Source organism: Danio rerio, chromosome 25 (assembly GCF_049306965.1).
Source record: "Danio rerio strain Tuebingen ecotype United States chromosome 25, GRCz12tu, whole genome shotgun sequence".
In the NCBI taxonomy this organism is placed as follows: domain Eukaryota; kingdom Metazoa; phylum Chordata; class Actinopteri; order Cypriniformes; family Danionidae; genus Danio; species Danio rerio.
In genome coordinates, this window is record NC_133200.1 from 15,191,389 (window position 1) to 15,212,946 (window position 21,558).

General features: G+C 36.6%; 1 protein-coding gene and 1 long non-coding RNA gene across 5 annotated transcripts in view; one reads left to right on the forward strand and one right to left on the reverse strand.

The window, feature by feature from the left end:
* The window catches only part of shank2b (SH3 and multiple ankyrin repeat domains 2b), a 237,950-nt gene that overhangs the window by 120,246 nt on the left and 96,146 nt on the right, over window positions 1–21,558 (forward strand). For all 3 annotated transcript variants that reach the window (XR_012399921.1, XM_017354089.4, NM_001128347.1), the window contains one exon: window positions 3,126–3,477. Coding sequence is in view for 2 of the 3 variants with exons in the window: in XM_017354089.4 (XP_017209578.1) it covers window positions 3,126–3,477 (352 nt within the window). In the remaining variant the exon portion in view is untranslated. The remainder of the gene's footprint in view (window positions 1–3,125; window positions 3,478–21,558) is intronic.
* Window positions 2,524–19,769, reverse strand: LOC141380934 (uncharacterized). Of its 2 annotated transcripts, XR_012400327.1 has the most exons (4): window positions 19,560–19,609; window positions 18,642–18,747; window positions 17,613–17,715; window positions 2,538–5,135 (listed from the first exon to the last, which is right to left on the reverse strand). It is a non-coding gene; the product is annotated as an uncharacterized lncRNA (long non-coding RNA). The 2 variants fall into 2 exon arrangements; XR_012400326.1 differs by lacking the exon at window positions 18,642–18,747 and having other exon boundaries at window positions 2,524–5,135; window positions 19,560–19,769.

Consider the following 21,558-nt stretch of genomic DNA (forward strand, 5'->3'; position numbering starts at 1 on the left):
GGAGCGGGCACTGTCACCACAGGGCTTGCCTTCTCCGTAAAGCTGCTTCACTGAGCAAGGAACCCCTGTCCAGGAGAACCTGACCATCAATTCCCAAGTTCCTCAAGGCCACACGGACACCGCAAGGGAGTTATTGAGCAATAAACTCAAGGAGGAGATATGAAGTCCTTACTGAATGCCTTCAAGAAGGAAGGTAAGAGGTGATGTTTTGGTCTTGAGTGGCACCTTGTGACTTTGGTGACTTCGGTTCTTTGGGATTGGTGTTCAAAACTCTTGTCCTAAACTATTCTTAGGTGAGGAGGAAGCAAAGTAATAATTTTTACAGTATTATAAGTTGAATCTTGTGAGGCCAAGAGCGAATTAGTCTGAAAGAGTAAATATTTTCTACCTTTGTCTTGGTTTTGGGACATTTTTTATATTTAGATTGTTGCACTTGGAACGCCGCCACTTTGATTTCAGGTGTTTGAAGGAAATGACTGTTTCAGCGGTGTTCCAAAAGCAGTGTTCCGGCAGCCAATGTGCTTGTGATGTCATCGACTTCAGTTGGTGCCAGAAAAACCTTGTTTGCTCTGTTCTGTCCAAATGAACCATCTTGTTTGTTTTTGTGCCATTATCAGTGTTGCTTTCTTTTGATTCTATTGTATTTGTCTTTTCATTGGCAGGCTTCATGGGGGGGCTGGGTGGATTTCTTCACAGCTTGTGGGGGCTGGGTTCGAATTATTGGCCATAATGATCTCCTTACAGTAGCTTTTTAAATAATGAACGGGAGCATATGTACCTCTGAGGCCTTTTGTTATGACGAACGCCATCCAGTGCCAACCTTTCATGACAGGGAAGGTGATCTAACTGCCTCAAGTTGACATTACGTCAGCACATTAACGAACAGGGGGGACTTGATGCGTAATAAGCGGTGTGTTTCTCCTCTATGCTTCTCCTGGGTTCGTTTTAGAATATATTTATAGCGTTTGTCTCATCCAGGCAGTGATATCTAGTTCATGCGTGAACTATGTCTTTCAGCGGCCTAATGTTTCTGAGAAAAAGGCTTCTTTGGATAAACCTTTTCCTGAACCACTTAATGTGGCGACAAACAAATAAATATAGGCATTTATCATGCATACAGTGAACTCTAGGGATTTCCCTAGGCCTGAAAAGGGGGGAGTTGTAGAGATAAAGCTTCATCTGGCCATGAAATTTGTGTATATTACCATGGAACCACAGAAGTTTGCTGCTGTGGGTGTATGTCTCTGGAGAATAGAGGAAGCAGTTGTTTAAGAAACCACAAAACACTGCATAAAGGTGTTTCAGCTTGTTAATTTGTTGATTTTTTTAGGAGATGTTATTGTTAGATGAAGTGTGTAGTTTTTTTTCACCTTCAGCAGCTTCAAAGAGAACTTCAAAGAAGTTTGTTTTTAAACAGGCTTCCCAAACAGTCTGCCATTGGTTGGTGAATACAGAAATCCACACCCTAAACACACTCTATTGGTTGGCCGTTTCTATGTTGGTTAAGTTTGGAATCTCATAACAAGATGAACAAAACAATAATACACACTGGAATGCGAGTTTGCACAATCAGCAGTAAATCTGCTTGTAATAGCCTCTGCAAATAAAAGAGGCAAAAAGAAAGTATTCCATTGTTTTTTTAAAGATATTAATAACTTTTAATTTAACAATGGATGTATTAAACTGATTAAAAGTGACAGTAGAGAAATTTCATTCATTCATTCATTTTCTTGTCGGCTTAGTCCCTTTATTAATCCGGGGTCGCCATAGCGGAATGAACCACCAACTTATCCAGCACGTTTTTACGCAGCGGATGCCCTTCTAGCCACAACCCATCTCTGGGAAACATGCACACACACATTTACACCCACACATTCATACACAACGGACAATTTAGCCTACCCAATTCACCTGTTCCGCATGTCTTTGGGGGAAACCGGAGCACTCGGAAGAAATCCACTCGAACGCAGGGAGAACATGCAAACTCCACACAGAAACGCCAACTGAGACGAGGATCGAACCAGCGACCTTCTTGCTGTGAGGCGACAGCACTACCTACTGCGTCACTACGTTGCCCTAGAGACATTTCATATTATAATAAATGTTTCTATACTCTTTTGAACTTTTTAATCATCAGTGAATATAGTAAAAAATGTACCATGGTATCCACATACAAAACTTTAAAAAATTATTATAGTACAAACATTCCTGAGCACCACATGAGCTAATAAGAGTGATTTCTAAAAGATGAACAGCTGTGGTATTGGAGGAATAGACTGTGTTTTTAAATGTAAGATAGTTCTTTAGTTAAATTCTTATAGTATTTTAAAAATATCAAGCCCAGTATTCTTACCAACAAGTAGACTTTAAAAATAAGTCCTGCAGCTTTAAAGATAAGACACAATTTCTCAGCAGTAACTTTTTGTGTGTTACAGTCAGTGATAAAGGATTTGCTAAGATTGTGTGTACATGGAGCAAACCTCCCACAGAGGAATTGAGGAACCTAGAAACACAAACTGAAGAGCAAGTCATATATTAATTTATTAGTCATAATTACATTTTATTTAACATCTAAGTGAATTGCAGTTAATTAATATATAAAATACATTTCATACAGCAAATAATACTGTTTTATGCAACGTGACATTTCAAAATGTATTACTGAATGAATAGAATAAACTCTAATTACTATTTGTGTGAGGTATCATTAGCTGTTGAATTAAATAGTTTTAACATGTTAAACGAATGTTTGTTTGGTGTTACCAAATCTATTTCCACATTTAAGAGTCTCAAGAGTTAATTTTCTTGTTCTGAAATTATTCCGACAGCTCATAACAAGTCAAAACACAATAAATGCATTCATCATTCAGTAAATGAGCGTGGAAATGGCTGATTGTGAGCTTGATGAGCAGACAGCGTTTGGTCTTTTAAGTTCTTTGTATGCAGAAATGAAGCTGAAGTGTGGTACTTGAAACACTCGTTACAGTGCTCTAATTATTGCCTTTTTCAATGGAAATGAAGGACACCTAAAAAAGCTGATCTACTTTTCAACTTGAAAGTGCACACTGCATTCAAATCTATTATTTTTATCTAATACTACTTCTTGTTTTCTTCATCTTTCCCAGTGCCTTTCCGGGAGGCACCGGCAGGCACAGGACGGAGCAGGCCGTCGCAGCAATCGCCGCTGCAGCACCAGGGTAGGAGTACTCTTGCCGCCCCGCGAGTGCTGCTCCGATCCAACAGCGACAACAACCTGAACGTCAACAAGCTGTCGCTGGAGCGCTCACGCTCGCCCTCTCCTGCCGCTTCACCCCTGCGCAGCCTCTCGCCCCGCCACCCCCAGCAGATGCAGAACAGCCCAAATGGCACGGTGAAAACCATGGCCCTGGGCGGGCGCTCCGCCCGAAGCCGATCCCCTTCCCTGGGCCGGCTGGGGGAGGGAGACACGCGGAGACAGACCCCGCTACGCCACAGCAGGTCAGTGATCTTCCCACATTGCACAAACTGATTAGGTTAGAATACTCAAAATCATTTGTGGAAACATTCCAATAAACCAACTTGTACTTTTAAGTTAGTACAGGGGTGACCAAACTCAGTCCTGGAGGGCCAGTGTCCATTTTAGCTCTAACTTGCCTCAACACAGCTGCAAGAATGTTTTTAGAAAGCCTCGTAAGAGCTTGATTAGCCAGCCTAGGTGTGTCTGATTGGGGTTGGAGCTAAACTTTGCAGAACTCTGGCCCTCCAGGACCAAGTTTGGACACCCCTGAGTTAGTAGAACTTCATTTTACTTTGTACTTTGACAGCATTTTTTTGACAAGTGGACAGGAACTTTTGACGGCCATTTTTGAACAGCGTTCCCACTTCTTGAATATATTTGCATTTCAAACAACAGAGAGGGAAAGTACCTTAACACAAAAACAGGTCGTTGAAAGGGCTTGAATTTAAGGGTGCTATTTCAACAATTGTCTGTGCTGCATTCAAAAACTAAACAAAAAACTAAAAAATTCTTTATTTAAATTTACATTTACATTTTATACATGAACTAATGCATTTTATCAATACTATTACCAGCATTGAATTCAACTACTTCTTTGAACATGAATTTTGAAAACAGTCAACATTTTTGAAAATGACTTCCTTACATTTATATAGCATTTTTCTGGACACTCAAAGCGCTTAACACATTTTTGGGGGAATCTCCACAAACCATGTGCAGCATCCACGTGGATGACACGATGGCAGCCATATTGCGCCAGACCGCACACCACACAAAAACTTATTGGTCTAGAGGAATCAGAGTGAGAGACTCACACAGAGCGCAGGTTGAGCACCCCTGCTGGTCACACTAACACCACTTCCAGCAGCAACCTAGCATTCCTATGTGGTGTCCCATCCAGGTACTGACCAGGTACTGCCCTGCTTAGCTTCAGTGGGCAAGCATGTGAGATTTGCGGAGAGCTAGCTGCTGGCAAGTTTTAAGTGTATGGGAAATATTATAGGAATGCATAGGAAGGACGTTTGTGATACTATATATGCTAGGGGTGTAAAACTACAAAAGTGCTCGATTTATCCATGAAATAGCGGGAACCCTGTTTGAAATAGCAGATACGATGCTAAACTTGCTAATTATACTCGTTGTCTTGATCTACTTGTGTACAGTATATAACTTACACTAAGCTGTTTGGATGCTGATGTTGGTTTGCAAAGTCATGAGCATCAATAGTTATGCACTGTCTTCCATTGTTGGTGGTATGTTTGTGTTTGGCGCTTCTGCGATAGTGCTGCTTGATGTAAGAGTAGGTTATGGTGTAAGACTGGGCTATATGGTGGCTTTCTAGCAAACTACTCACTCGCTCGCTTACTCCCTTACTCACTATCCTTCGACTTAGTCCCTGATTTATCAGGGGTCGCCAAAGCATAATGAACTGCCAATTGGAAGAGCAAATCAGTTTATAGAAAGTTCATCACCACAAACTACTGATAGCACTGGTCAGTGACGGTTAAGGTTTGCATTGTCGCCTCACAGCAAGAAGGTCGCTGGTCTTAGTGGCTGGGCCAGTTGGTGCTTCTGTGTGGAGTTTTCATGTTCTCCACGTGTTCATGTGGGTTTCCTCTGGGTGCTCCGGTTTGAGAATCTGGAGAATATACAAACTGAAATTAATGTTGTGATTTCAAAAAGATACGTTAGCTTTAAAACACTATCTCGGTGTGGACAGAAGGCCAAAACGCAGAGAAAAACGTTTCTCTAAACGAAAAACATGTCGCCTGGTAAACGTACCAATTTTAGCATAACAGAAAGCTCTGTAAATCCTAACATATATACAGTAGCACAAAATTATAGACTAAAATATGTGTCCTTACATTACGTAATTTATATTAATGTACAGTCTGACACAGTGCATGCAGGAAAACTAGAAATCTGTTTCTACTCAGTTTAAGTTCACTTTACTGCAGAACATTTTTGAAATCACATAAGTTGTTTTTATTTAGTACAATGAACTTTTTAAAATAAGTGAATGTGAAATTGTCCACTTTTTCCGTCACATTCAGGAATGGAGTGTGTCCCTTTCTGTGAGGACAAAGTTGTTTTTATCTATTGTCACCAGAGGCTCTATTTATGGCAAATCTGTGTTGTTTTTTATAAGGCCATGTGTGGATGCAAATAGGTCAAGTGTTGGAAATTGGTGAATGGGAAGTGGACTGGATTGCTGAGATGTCCTCAGTCAGGCTTGTCATAGGATTTACTTCTTGGGCGTCTTTGTGATGGTAGATGTGTGTGGAAGCTGCCGTCTTTTAGAAGAGATGTTAAACTGAGGTCCTGACTCTCTGTGGTCATTAAAAATCCCATGGAACTTCTCGTAAAGAGTAGGGGACTAACCCCTGTGCCCTGGCCAAATTACTGTACCTCCCTTGGCCCTTGCCCATCCATCATGGCCTCCCAATCATCCCCATCCACCAAATTGGCTCTTTCACTGTTTCTCCACTCCACCTATAGCTGGTGTGTGGTGAGTGCACTGGCGCTGTTGTCAAGTGGATGCAACACCCGTTGGTGGAGTGGAGAGACCCCCCCCTCATGATTGTGAAGCGATTTGGGTGTATGGCGATACACAATAAATGCGCCATATAAAAACAAATCACGTTAGATTACATTGCAAGTGTTGGGAATTAGTGAACTGGACTGCTGAGATGTCTTCAGTTTGGCTTGTCATAGGATTTGCTTCTTGTGCTTCTTTGGGATGGTAGATATGTGTGGTAGCTTGTTTCTGCCATGGAATCAAAAAACAAACAAACGAAAAACTTTAATTACTTTTAATTACTTTTTTTTCTCAGAATTCAGTTTTATAGAGACTTTCTTGAGGTTTTAGGATATTAGACATGTATATAAGCTTTTTACCACTTTTTAACCTTTTTAAAATGGAAAAAAATATTTTATTGTAACTTTTTAATCTATTTTCTTTTTTTCTCTAACTTTTCTGCAAAATTCAGAATTTCTTTCTTAATTTTTTTCTGACTTTCTATCTCCCAATTAGATTTTTGCTTGCTCTTTTACTTAATAAAAACAACAATAAAAGTAAATATACAGTTGAATTTTGAATTTTTTTCCTTACTCTTTAAATTTTGTTTTCCCAAATTATGCTTAACAGAGCATTAATATTTTGCTTAATATTTTGCTTAATATTTTTGCTTCTGGGGAGTCTTATTTGTTTTGTTTTTTTCGGCTAGAATAAAATACGTTTTTAATTTTTTAAAAACCATTTTAAGGTCAAAATTATTAGCCTCTTTTATTATTTTATTATTATTATTTTATTATTATTAGATTTTTTTTTCGATAGTCTGGAGAACAAACTATCGTTATACAATAACTTGCCTAATTACCCTATCCTGCCTATAAACCTAGTTAAGCCTTTAAATGTCACTTTAAGCTGTATAGAAGTGTCTTGAAAAATATCTAGTCAAATATTATTTACTGTCATCATGCCAAAGATAAAATAAATCAGTTGTTAGAAATGAGTTATTAAAAATATTATGTTTAGAAATGTGTTGGGAAAAAATCTCAGTTAAACAGAAATTGGGGAAAAAAATAAACAAGGGCTAATAATTCAGGGGGGGCTAATAATTCTGGTTTCAACTGTATATTTTTAAATGATATTTTTTTTCTTTTCATTAACTCACAATTCTGATTTTCGCAATCCAGAACGGCAAGAAAATATGTACGAATTTTAAGATTAAATGTTGCAACTATCAGGTTCCGAAAGTACAAATTTCCATTTATTAAAGGCAGGGCTGTTTTTAAACAATTTCATTAAACTTTAAATATATTGTTTCTATAGATACAACCAACTTGCATACTTGTTTTTTTCCAATTCATATGATGTTGATTCTCCTCATAGCTGATTGATTTGGTTCATATCTTAGACTATTTTAGAAAAATGAATGGGAAAAATAGTTCTGCTGCTAAAAAAGTAGTGGGCCAACATTAAAGAGGACTTATTATGCAAAAATCACACAATTTGTGTGGCATTAGTCAAAAAAGGAAGAAAGCCCTACCCATTAGTGTCAATCTTTCCTCATTATCATAGGACGTTGGTCTTGTTTTTGATTCTGCCACTATGCTGACACATAGGCATTTGTAGCTCCGCCCTACAATCTCATCAATCCCCTTAAATACAGTTATAAACAAGCATCGTTAGATCAGGACTTCAGCCACCATAAACACAGAAGGCCAAATTGTCCCTCATAATTATATTCGTCATTTTGTTCTGCCAAAGTCAGTCACACACTGCTGAATTTGTGTTTAGGATGACAAAAAAAGTTGAGGACAGGTGTGCCTCAGTGGACAACTTTATCAAAATAAGCAATTATATCAAGAACAGGCTGTTCAGTGCACAGAAAATAAATGCGAATGTGATTTCGGACATGTTGAGCATACAAAAAATGGGGCATGTTTTAAAATACTATATATATATTTGCAATTTCTGCAACTGTTGGAAATTGGAGGGGAAAAATAGGATTATGGGTTGATATGTAAAAATGGGCTTAATGTTAGAGTTTATACGTCATACACTGGAGGTGTAGTTTAGCTGGAGGTAAAACAAATCCCATAATTATACAATAATTGGGGGATTCATTGTTCTTTCTCTCTCTCTGTCTCTCTCTATCTGTGTGTGCATGTCTGTGTGTGTTTTAAAATGAACAGTCTTTCCCTTGGTGACTTATTGAATAATGAATAAACGATTAAATTTTAAAACACATTGTACTAAATCTAAAAGGATGTTTTGAATGCCTCTATAGTGTTTTTTTTTTTTTTACATTAGTGCGACGTTCATATACTTGTGAAAAGATTTGGAATTCTTATAAATAATAAATATTGAAATGTGTGCATTTTCATACAATTAAAGGGTTTGTTCATAGTAAACTTTCATTCTTTTATCGTTTACTCTCTCTCTCGTGCTATTCCAAAGATGAACAATTGGCTTTAAAGCACTTGCTATGAATAATATTTATATAATTTCATGGTGGTTTAGTATCCATTTAAAGCCCATTTCTATATGAATTAGGATAGTGGCAAAGTGTAAAAATTTTAAATGACCACTGCCATCTGTCAGCAATGATACACACACACTTTACTGTAACCTTGTCTTGGACTTGTGACAAAAGTCTATCTGTTTTTTATCTGGTGTATTCAAGTACAGCACTATCCATAAAACCCCCTGAGCTACGCTTATGGCCTTGAAAAGAAATATTTGGACATCTGTCTGTAAAAATACACTGAGCATCCATGTGCCTGGTAGCGTTTGCCATGCGACCTGCACCTGATCCAGGATGGGATTGGACAGACTCCCGAACTGTTTTTTATTTTTTTATTTAGCTTTGTGACTTTGTGTGCAGCCATGCAAAACACAAAGGTGGGAAAATGTATTCTTGGCAAACAAATAGGCCACTGAGAGAGAGAGAGAAAGAGAGTTAGAGAGAAAGACCGAGAGCATGTACGTGTGTGGCCATGCATATATTTATTTATATTTCCTATTATTACTTGCTTCCAGGCAGCAAAAGTCGAGAGAGTAAAAAAAATACACGAGTTGAGATATGACATATGATTTACAATGGGAAAAAAATATATCCACTCTTATGCAGTTTCTGGCAGTTCATGCCACTTTGGTGACCCCTGATGAACAGGGAATAAGGGAAAAGGGAAAAGGGAAAAAGAGTGAGTATATAGTTTATATTAGTATGTGATTCATTGACATTTTCCTTTTTGTTTTTTTTTTAAATATACACCACCGATCAGAAGTTCAGAAGAAAATTATTCTCTTCAACAAGATGGCAATTATTAAATATAAAAAAGTTTTTTGAATTGTTAAATATTTATTAAAAAAATGTAATAACTGCTTTCTTATTGAATGTAAATTAATTACATCAATTAAAAAAATTATTACCCCAGTCATTATTGCTTTTATTACTGTTACTATTAATAATATTACTACTACTACTACTAATAATAATAGTAATAATAATAATTAATAATCCAGTGATTTTTGAAGGATCATGTGACTGAAGACTGAAGTAATAAAACTGAAAGTTAGTCTTTAAAATCACTGAAATAAAATATTAAATTAAATTATAAACTACTTTTGAGCCGTTATTTTATAGTGCTATAACATTTAGCAATTTTACCATTTGTACTGTATTTTTGATTAAATAAATGCAGCTTTGGTGAGCGGGAGAAGTTTTTTAAAACATTTAAAAATAATAATCCTACTGACCCCAAACATTTTACCAGTAGTGTATAATCTATCAAATAAATTATGATATCTTCTTTGACAACCTCTGATGACTAATAATTGCATTACTTTCACAGTAAGGTACTGTATGTAAATTCACAGTCCGTTTTTGAAAAAAGTGGTAAATTTGTTCCAGCAATTTTTCAGAAAAGAGAAGTTGTAACATTACCGGTAGTTTGCCAGAATGCTGCTTTGTGTGGACTCAGACGGAAAATTGCCCGAGAGAACACACTGATGTGAGACGTCTTCTCCTGTGTAAACAACCCTTTTTTGAATTTACCAGTTAAGTCGTTCTGGAAATTTTCCAGATATTTACTAGTATCACTGTGATAAAGGGGCTATAAACAATATTTCTGTAAATATTTCTAAATATCAAAAAAAAAAAAAGCCTGTACTAGCATAAACATTAATGTGTATTCATTTCTGTGTTGATTAAAATATTAATAGTGCTTGAATTCCTATAACTAACGTGCAAATGAAATAGCCATTTTTACAGTTATTTGCTGTGCATAACATATGATGTGAGGCATAATTGCGCAATAAAATTCTAAATACTTAAAATTGAGCAAATAAATCCTGACACTAATGCAATTTACTGTGAAAAATTACAGTAACATTGTGAAATTCTGGAAATTTATTAGAGTGCGATGAAAATAAAAAAATTGATTTTTTTTAACATTTTGACATTTTAGACGAAGTGCTCAGGTATTTTTTTTGTAATATAAAGTGCAGCAAAATGCACAAAAGGTGCCTGAATAACACCACCTAGTACCAGTAAACCAGAAGCTCACAAAGCTTTCCCCACATTTGAGTTCTTCTGATTGGTTCACTGCTTTGAAACTGACACTGGTGAAGTCAACTGTTCAACTTGACACGGTGTCTAAAAAACACGTCGCTGTGTGCACACCACTTCAAAATATGCGAGACGTGAGCGTAACGGTCACGCACAACTGTCAAGTTTTTGTTTATATTGAAAAACAATGAAAAAAGTAGACTGTTGGAACGGTAAAAGTTTATTTATAAGCTAATTTCGAAAACAGTTTTCAGAGTTTAAGTTCAGTTCAGTGTGGTTTAATTTTCGCTGCTGAAAGTCCAAACACTGGAGAGCAAATCCATCGATGCACAGCTCTACAAGTCCCAAACCAAGCAAGCCAGTGGCGACAGTGTCGAGAAACAAACTTCACCAATTGACGAAAGTGAAAGAAAACAATTGACCCATTAGTCCCTCATTAGCAATCAGGTGACTCCAAATCAAACATAAGTAGCCAGATTTCATGACCTTAGCCATCTTCGTCTTGAAGAATCCCCCATCCTCTCCGACTCCTCCTTCTTTTTTCCTAGCATAATACAGGGGAGTTCTCGAGACCTACCTGAGCTCAGACTCCCCTCTTCCCCTATAAAACGGAGGGGAGGCAGCATGCCAAACATACATCTACTTATCAATCATCAGCTAAGTGTGAACTCTTGAAGCACTTATTAGTTTGAAAAAATACGCAGATTTGATCATGTAAATGACTGTAAAAAAATACTGTTGAATACTTGATTCTTACTGGTTGATGAACATACCAAGGTGTGCAATTTTTGTCACATAAACACATGGCTAAAGTATAAAAAAAAGATTTTTCCTGCTTGTTCAAACTACTTATGATTTTTTTTTTACTTGATTTTTACAGGACAACATAATTGTTTTAGATTTAATCCACTTACATTTGTTGGATTTACTTAATTGGTTTGTGTTGGGACAATATGAATACATTGCATGAAACCCTGCATTTTTTAATGTAGTTTTAGACAGATCGTGGTCACATTACAGATTCATATCACAATGATGAATGATTGCGGTTATTTCACAGCCTACAACAGTCAAAACAATCAAATCAAAACAGAATAAAAGGCTTTGGATGAGTTGTGCAAGAAAATATGTATATATGAAATATGTATCAATTGAAATGTGGTAATTGTAGTATAATTGATTCCAATCTATTTAATTATTCAAAAATATCCACCACATCAGGTGTGGATTTTTTTCCAATCGTTAATTATGCCCATCATTAATTATTCCTTATGCATATTATTACTCTAACAGCATATGAAAATGTATATTTGTATGGTAAGAATTGACGCATCCAGAAGTAAAATTAAAACCCGGACAGACTCCCAAATTAAATTTTAAAATACAAATATGATTCTACAGTATAGCAACTTGCTTCTATTAGCAACTGCCTCTGAAGAGAGAGGGATATGAATTCCTGGCAAACAAATAGGCCACTGAGAGAGGCAGGGGAAGATAGAGAGCATGTGCATGTGTGGCCATGCATATATTTATATATATTTCCCAGTGAGTGAATGCATGCGTGGGTGCTCGTCATGTAGTGAAAGTTCAGCATGCACGTGTGTGTGTGTGTGTGTGTGTGCGTGTGCGTGTGTGTCGGTGGGTGTGCGAATCTTGTCACTCAACGGGGGTTCTAGCAAGCTCGGTACAGTAAGTGGGCCAGGCCAATTACTCACTTCCACTGCAAAAAACTCCTCTAATTAGATGTCATTTTAAAAAGGAAGAATTAACTCCTCTGGTATTTGACCCTGTTCTCCTCTCGTTTCTCACGCTGCAGCCTATATAGATCCGTTTGTTGTGCTAGACGTCTTTTACAATGGCATTGTCAGATCACAGTCTCCGGACCATATTATTATATAATCAGCCATATCCATATCAGCACCAGACAGATACCATATCAGATGTCACAAAACATTCATTATGCTCCATATGGTCTGTGTATGTGTATGTATATCACAGTTCTGTCTGGATTGGCTGATAGCTGTGCGATATTCTGCAATATCAAAACTCGAGAACCCGTACAGCCTTCTCACTCTTCTTCTGGACAGCAGTACTTCAGAGGCTTTTTTAGGCGAGAATGTAGTTATTTAGGTTGCATCTATGCAGTTTATTTATATGGACAGTGCCTATTTTAAATGTTTATAATTTCGGAGAGACAGTGCATCGACATCCATCAGCCTGTCATACTGAGCAGCGCAAAGATGATTGATGTTGTCCATCCAAAAGATGGCGACAGAAACTGCATAATAAGCCCTTAGAGGAGAAAAGATCAGTGTATTTTAAGCTACAGCTGATCAAAATATTATAGAGCTGGTGAGTGACATCACTTTTGTATGTTGTAGTGCTGTAATTATACCATAGTAATTCTAGTGTGTTGAGTTTGAGATGGGAATGTGTGTATTTTGTGTTGGTCACTCTTTGTATAACCCTGAGTTACTTTTTGTTTTCGTTCCTGCAGAATAGTTCAGTAAACAGTAAGAAAGTAGAAATGCTTGCATGTGTTTAGCGTTTTTCCCTATTGCAAACACAACAATAATCTGGTAGTGTTTGCGTTGCTTTGGCTTTTTCGGGGGTTAAATATTGTGATCTCCCGATTGCACCAGTGTAATACTGGAAAATCTCTGTAGACTGATGGCATTTCATGACGTTTAGCCTTATAATCGTAAAATGTGAGCAAAATCACCTTTTTTGTCATCACTTTTGACATTACACTAGAAAATCATTCAAATACTAGCACTAAAGTGACGTTTGTGAAATATCAACGGTTTCTGCTGTTCTGACAGCTGCAGATGTGAATAAATGACGGAAGAAAGTAGTTCCTCTTATAAAAGGGTTTTGAGGCTCTCTGTGTTTAATTTTTTTATATACATGATTGTGCCGTCAAACTGTTGTATAAACGCAAAATAACACTCGTAATAGTAAGCTATGGCTGTATATTGGCTCTGGTGGGACACTAAGCCCTAATCTCAATTCTATTTTTGTACCCCTACCACTTCAAAGTTTACCCCTAAGAATTGGGACAGCACTAAAGCACCTGCACACGTCATCATATGTCATCATGATCTCTTGCTGAGATCAGATGATCGCGACTGCTGTAGTTATTGCAGTTGTGTTATTTTTTGGTATTTATCTTCAGGAAATCACTGAAGGCATTTACTATGTAGTCATAACAATATAATGTGGCAATAAGATCGTAACTGTACTGTGCATTTACACAGTGGCCATATTCATCTATGTAAACACACCAAAAACAATATTAACATGATAGCAGACACTTTAAAAAGGTCATTCCCAGTCACTAGACATTACTGACAGGGTATTTGAGTTTCAGTAAGTGTCAGAATGTTGTGGGAGTACTATACAAGAGTTTTGATTATTGATTATAGATTGTGAAATTTTGTGTTTTTTATTTTAGCGTTTTTTTTAAAGGAATGACGGTAAAACATGAATGCGGCTATGAATATATTAAAACATGTGCTTGTTTGTTGTAAAGCCGTTGTGGCTGGTGTATTCTGGGAAATTTTCTTACTCCTTGGTTTCGAGTGTGGTCCTAAATAATCTTTATTCGAAGGGATATACACTCCTTAGCCCTAAACCTTCAAGCTAAAGAGAATTGGGACACCCCTACCCTTTGACGTGAACACGCAAAACGAGGGGTAGGGGTAAGGGGAAGGGCCAATGGCCAAGGGGTAGAATTGGGATTACAATCAGTGCCGATATACAATCATATCGCAGTGTGATATTGCATTTATACAACTGTTCGTGGGCATATGTATATACACATACATATGTATATATGTATGTGTATATGTATATGTATATATAGATATATATATGTGTGTGTGTGTGTGTGTGTGTGTGTGTGTGTGTGTGTGTGTGTGTGTGTGTGTGTGTGTGTGTGTGTGTGTGTGTATACGTGTGTGTATACGTGTGTGTGTGTGTGTGTGTGTGTGTGTGTGTGTGTGTGTGTGTGTGTGTGTGTGTATGTATGTATGTATGTATATACGTATGTATGTACACTGCATTTAAACTAACCCATTTTGATTCAGATCACACCCAATTTCATTAAGACATGTGCAACACAATTATGTCACTATTAATTTAAATATTTGTAATATTTGTAAAACTTATTTATAGGTTATAATAAGCTGCATTTACAAACAACCTATTTGGTCTTTTTTTTTTTGCTGATTTTAACAATAAGAATTATTAATAATAATGGTAAAGTAGTAGTACTAAAATATTATATAAAAACTCGCAATTTAATGGTTAATAATCAAACATTTTGACCTGAAATCACTCCTGTGTGTGAGACTAGTTTCTTACACATCTCATCCAACGTATTATGTTTTGTTTGGTTTGACTTTTATATGCTGTGAAATAAATGAAATCCCTCAGCGTACTGTAGGGATATATGGAACTGTAACGAGGTAAAGTCTATACCTGTTTGGAACTATTTTAGCTGTGCGTTTATATGAAAATAACGGCACAGATTAGTTTGTTCATCAGCCAATCAGAATCAAGTATTCAAAAGCCCAGTATAAATAAAATCAAGAAAATAAAACACCAATGAATGGTTGCCTTCTAGAAGTAACACATACACACACACACACACACACACACACACACACACACACACACACACACACACACACACACACACACACACACACACACACAGGTTTCTACAAGCATCCTCAGATCTTTAGTCCAATATTACTGCATTTATGAATAAAAACACACACACACACACACACACACACACAGGTTTCTACAAGCATCCTCAGATCTTTAGTCCAATATTACTGCATTTATGAATAAAAACACACACACACACACACAAGGAGCGAAGACACAGCTGGTATTTGGGCTGGGATTGTATGGCAGACGTGTGGAAATATCAGTGGCTTTCTCAAATAGAGCGCCATGCCTTAGTTACAGCAGCAGTTGCTATGGCCGTGTCCGTATGGTGTATGTGTGTGTATGTGTGTGCGTCTTCTGTGTTGCTTTACTCCGCGGTGTATTAGATAATGTGGCTGCTCTTCTGAGGCTAGCAGTGGAAGCAGATGCAGTTGGTTGTAGCATCATATTGCCATTTGTCAACAGCAGTAAACAAGGGAAATACGAGATTCTCCAGTCGTATGCCAGGAAAGGTCATGTTGGAGATGCAACATGCTGCTTGTTTTGAAGAATATACGTTTAGAAGAAAAGTACTGGAGCGTTTACATTTATACATTCATTTATGCATACACATCCAACATAACAACACACATAAAAATATTTATAGCTTGCTCACACACATACACACACTCTTCCCACACACAATGATTTTCACTGTATACAAACTGTATAATTTATCCCTTACTGCAATACCTTTTAACATTAACCCTCAATAATATGCATTCTTACATTTTCAAAATACTTCATTCTATGATTTATGAGCTGTTTTTCTCATAAGGGACCCCAAAATGTATTTTTTTTAAATAAAATCTTAAATTTACTGGTATTGCTATACATGGGAAATACAAGGCACACACACATACAATATGGTTATGTGTATATGTGCTACACTCTTTAAAAAATGCAGGGTTTCACACTGGAGGTCTGCACAGGACTGATTTTTTAGTCCCGCTCCCGCAAGGTTTTATTCTGCACTTGACCGATCCTACTGTATATTTAATCTTTGTTCACCCGTCTAGAATAATTTTCTACCCAACCTGACCGTTCTTGCTAAATTTAGATCTGGTTTCCAAAATTTGACGTTTAAATTGGGTGCTACCAAAAGAGAGAGATGACAAATAAAACTGTAGGTCTTGCAAAGATTGTAGGCTTTTGTGGGTTTTGTTTGCCCCTTTGTGATGAGCAGTGCTTTCCACACATAGACTTTACTTGGGCGGGCTGCCCAGGTATATTAAACGGCCAGCCAAGTATATTTAGTGACATGTATCTACCCAATAGCCGAATATCCACAATCCATTAACTAGTGGAAAATCTTCTCTCGCCCTATATGTTTCCTACTTCTCATTGTGTGTGCGCAAAAACTGTCACAGACAGTCTTACATGCTCTGCAGGGACCCACAGAGATGCGCCCGGGACTTAAAATTTCATCCGTGTGGGATTTCTAAAAATCTCCTAAAATGTCTGGGATTTGGCTTTTGGTTTCGCTTTCTAAGCCATCATTTTCATTTTATGCCTGATTTACTTTCGCTTGGCTTTACAGCTGACCGCGCATGCACAGCCGCAAGAGCAAGAGAAACATTATATGATTAATTCTTTGATCTAAACAACTTAGATAAACTTGTCTATTTACTCAGAGAGGACAAAATCACATCTAAACTTGCTGCAAAAAATATGTACACCGTTAGAAATGGTTATTTAACTCATTTGCCTTATTTAAATAATCTACACTTTTTATTCTTGTAACCATTATACTTTTTTTTTTAGATTTTTATTTCATAAATGTTTTAATTCCTTTCTGTCATTTTTATCTCGTTTGCTGAATATTTTTTTTTAATTTGATGATGTTGATAATTTACATATTTTAAACATATATAACATGCTTTGACAATACTGTACAGAATGTGAGCTGCAGATTTTACCTGTCAGTAGGTGCACATGGCTCCTGAATTAAAATAAAAGTAAAACAAATAATGGTTTTATTATTTTTATTTCAACAGCCTTTAAAAAACTGTAAAACAAATAAAAACAGTGTTACTTTTTTTTTGGTCACATGTGGGTTACCATGTGCTGTGGCTTAAAGGTGTGTTTCAATCGACCAACCACCGCAGGTGTATTTTAAACCTGTGGGAAGCATTGGATGAGGCCTAAGTGCCACCCTAAACCTGAGGTTCTAGTCTTGTGACTGATAAAGAGTGAAACTCTGAGGTAATATTATATCGTGCAAAGGTTCATTTTATCCATTTGCATCTATGACGCATGAAAAAAAGACTCCCATACATCAGACTTGCCTGATGTGGGTTTACCAACTGTAAACTGACCGTTTTCTAATGCAAGCTGATGGACAGCGCATCTTCACTCTGCTCTTCCATGTTGGTAAAGCCACCTCTGAGGACCGTTATGCAGATGATACGTGCACAGACTCTGTGAAAAAACCAGCAAACAATTTTGTGTTTAATAGACGTCTAATAGACATTTAAACTTAGACAGTTTGCTTAAAACAGGGCTAAGGATTACCGAAATTTATTGCTGTGCCCCAAAAAAACTTATCGGGTCCCGCCGCTGTACCTCTACTCCACACAATTCCTTCATGTTGTCCCAACACAAATCGATTAACCTGATTTAATCGTTTCCACAAATTTAGGTGGATTAATTGAACATAAAATAATTTAATTATATCCCAAAAAGCCTTAACAATTGTGTTGGTTCAACTCACTTTAAATAAGAAGTTTGAACAAGCAGCAAATATCTTTTTTTTTTAGCGTATACAAATTATGTACGTGTCACGTGTGGGTATGTTGAAAAATATGTTTACGATGTTTAAAAAGGATGCTGTAACATTTAGGTGAGACAGATGTAATGTGTTGACAGATCAAGGATGAGGCAAGAATCAATTCTGAATTTAAGCTTTTTACTCAATGGGTTAAACAAAAGATGTAACAATAATAATGGGAAAAAAATGAATAAACAGTCACAATATTCTCTTAAAACAAAAACAATGAGTGTAGGCCAAATCAAAGAAATTAACAAAGCAATCCTTAAGTCTGAAGTCTAAACTAGTTGACAAAAATAAATAATGAAAATGAAACCGACATCTTCAGTGCACACGACACTCAATCTAAACTAATTAAACTACAAAACTAAATTACATGGGGCTAAACACTCCTAACAAAAAAAAACAAGCTAAACTAAAACAAAACCTAACAAGATTATCATTAGGCTCAGTTTAGAATCACACAACCATCAAAGCATTTACTTAAAGCCAACAAAGTTTAACAAGTGAACTCGAATAACCACAGTAAAACTAAGATAATTGATCACCAAATAGCACCAGACTGATCTGTAGTTACCACACACGGATCTGTTGGAGCTTTAATTCCTCGCGGCTGGTCCGGGGTTTGGTGGAACTGGCAAAGTCATAATGATGATGGACACTTAACTGAACCATTAAGAAACCTAGGAGTGAAGTGAGACGCGGAGAGAGGAGGGTGAGGAAAATAAATGCACAAAAAAAAAACTAACATGGAACATAACATATAGTATAGGCTGTACAATAATAAACACTGTAAAAAACGCCACAATCGATTTGTGTTGAGACAACATGAAAGAATTACGTTAACTTATTAGTTTAAACAAATTTAAGTGGATTAAACTTAAAAAACTTTAAGGAATGTGTTATTTTAAATCTCCTTTTAAACAAATAGTTTAAACAGACAAGAAAATTTCATTTTATTAATGTAGTACAGTAACATAATTTCACGTTCACATCTCACTGAAGACTGCTCATATGAACAAAGTTTTTGCAAAAAATATATTTCCTTATTTGTCATGAAGAATAGCAGCTCTTCACAAAGTCATGGCGTAATGTCTGGGACAAGTTGAATAACAGCACTGCTGAATAAGCGTCCTGTAGCTTAAACCCGATATAGCTTGCAACATGCTAATCAAATAAACAATGCTCACAGCCAGACCCCGGAAAAATTACCCGCATTTAATGAACTCCTACAGAGTTAAATAAAGCCTGATTTAGCATAAGCCGACTTTAACTCTGTAGCCGTCAATATAAACATGATTTCCCTGTGTGAATGTGTGCAGCTACGTGCTAGCCAAGTGTTAGCCGTAGCAGCTACTCTGCCACTGTGGTCATATTTTGATTGCTGCGTCAAAATCTTAAAGACATTGAGACCTTATTCCCTTCAAGCCTGATTAAAAATAGAGCTGTGGATGTGACTATACGTGCAGCGCTTGAACCGATTTCTAACACTTACTGGCCTTGTTTCCTTCCTGCCTGTTTTGCATAAATACCTCAGCCCACATTAACTCTTTTTGCTGTTTTTCTCCAAAAATAAGATGCGGAGCGCAGCTTATGTAATTGTCTTTGGATGAAGCTGGATAAGAAAGCTTCGTTGCTCCGTTTTTGACAGCTAGTTTTGCATTGGCAGACCGCTTGGCTGCCATAGGCGGTGCTCTAAATGAGTAAGCCACTTGTTTATGGGTTGCTGGAAAAGGCTTGTTTTTCTTCCAGCTGGTGTAGATTATGGACGTGAGGCCATTTGAAAGTTGATTATTAGATATTGGCAGGCAACATAAGTGTTCAAGAGCATTGGTGCTGATGCTCAAAGGGTCAGTTCGGCCAAAAATAAAAATTAGCTGATTTACTCAGACCATTCAAGCTAGAGTTTAATATTAAAGGTTTTTAGCTGAACTCATGGTCGCTTGTGTGTCTTTATTTTTTATTAGAAACATTTTTTTTGACTAAAATCAGACAAATGAATCTTTTTTTTTTTTGTATGAGACCATATATTAACCAAACATTCTTCTTCTTACTTACTGTGTTGAATACTTCTTAGAAGGAACTGCTGACATAAGGGGAAATAGCAGAATATGAATAAAATTGGGCCTTGCTTCAGACTTCTGTCTATTAAGAAGTCTAGACATGTCACAAGGTGCTTGTAGAAGTTGTGAAATGTATTGAAGGTCACTTAACTGTTCAGTTCTGGTATGCAGAGAAAGGTTGCAGAAAGAAGAAGTATGTTTGGGTACAACAGCCGAAGGAATGCAGAATGACTGATAGGTCACGTTACACCAAAATTCCACCTGTTAATATTAGTTGTGTATATATGCTGGAGTCAGGGAAATGTAAGTTAGTTGCGAACCTCCTGAATTTAATTCTTGTATTGCATTGTGGTAACGTAACCCAGCTCTGTCCTCGAATTATTCATTTGTATCTAATAAACTACTTATATTTTAATATTAAAGAAAACCCTCTCCTGACCTTTTTTATTGAACATGCATGGAATTGGCTAGATATTCCAACATAAGCTACCTGCACTCGTTTTAAGTCAAATAACATAAACGGAAAAAAACAATACATAAAAAAGGTGCGGTATGTATTTTTTATTGTAAAATGTAGTTGCGGTAGGGCCCTGCTACTGTAAAACACATTTATTGTTAGATTGTATGTTATTGTAACAGGGCAGTTGTGGTAAATTTCTGGCATCATTGCTGCCAGTAAGTTACAACAAAAATACAATAAAATTTTCAACAGTTCACATTGTATCATGGTGTGACGCGCTTGCCACAAACATATCGAATTTGTCTCAATCGTGCCTTCTGAGCAAGATCAAATAATTAAACTCAAGCAGAAAATTTGCTTGAGAAAAACATCCTGCAAATAAACAAAAGCAACTGATGCTGTGACTTTACTTAAAAAAATTGAGTAAACCCATTGTGCTGAAGTTACGCCAAAAGTGAAATTAGGTATTAAATCAATACAATTGTGCAAATATGGGTGCATTTCCACACTGTTAAACTTTGCAGTAAATTTACGGTTATTTACTGTAAAAATGTTCAGTAATATACCCCATACATTCCTTACAGTTCACTACTGTAATATGCACTGCATTGTAGGTAATTTTAAAACTTTTACAGTAACTCACTGCATATTTAGGAATTTGCTGTATTCTACTGTAATCGATGTAATCAAGTACAAAAACAAGATAATTGATGAAAAAAAATCCTTAACTTGCATCATTCATCATTCATTCATTTTCTTTTCGGCTTAGTCCTGTCGGGGCTCGAACCAGCATCATTTTTGCTGTGAGGTGATTGTGTTACCCACAGCACCACCTTGCTGCTGCATCTTGTAACACAACATGTATTTAAAATCGATTGATGAATGAAAATTACTTTTGTAAACCATTTAAAATAAATATAATAACAATATATAATAAAAATATGTTGCACATGATGTTGTCAATGGTTTGG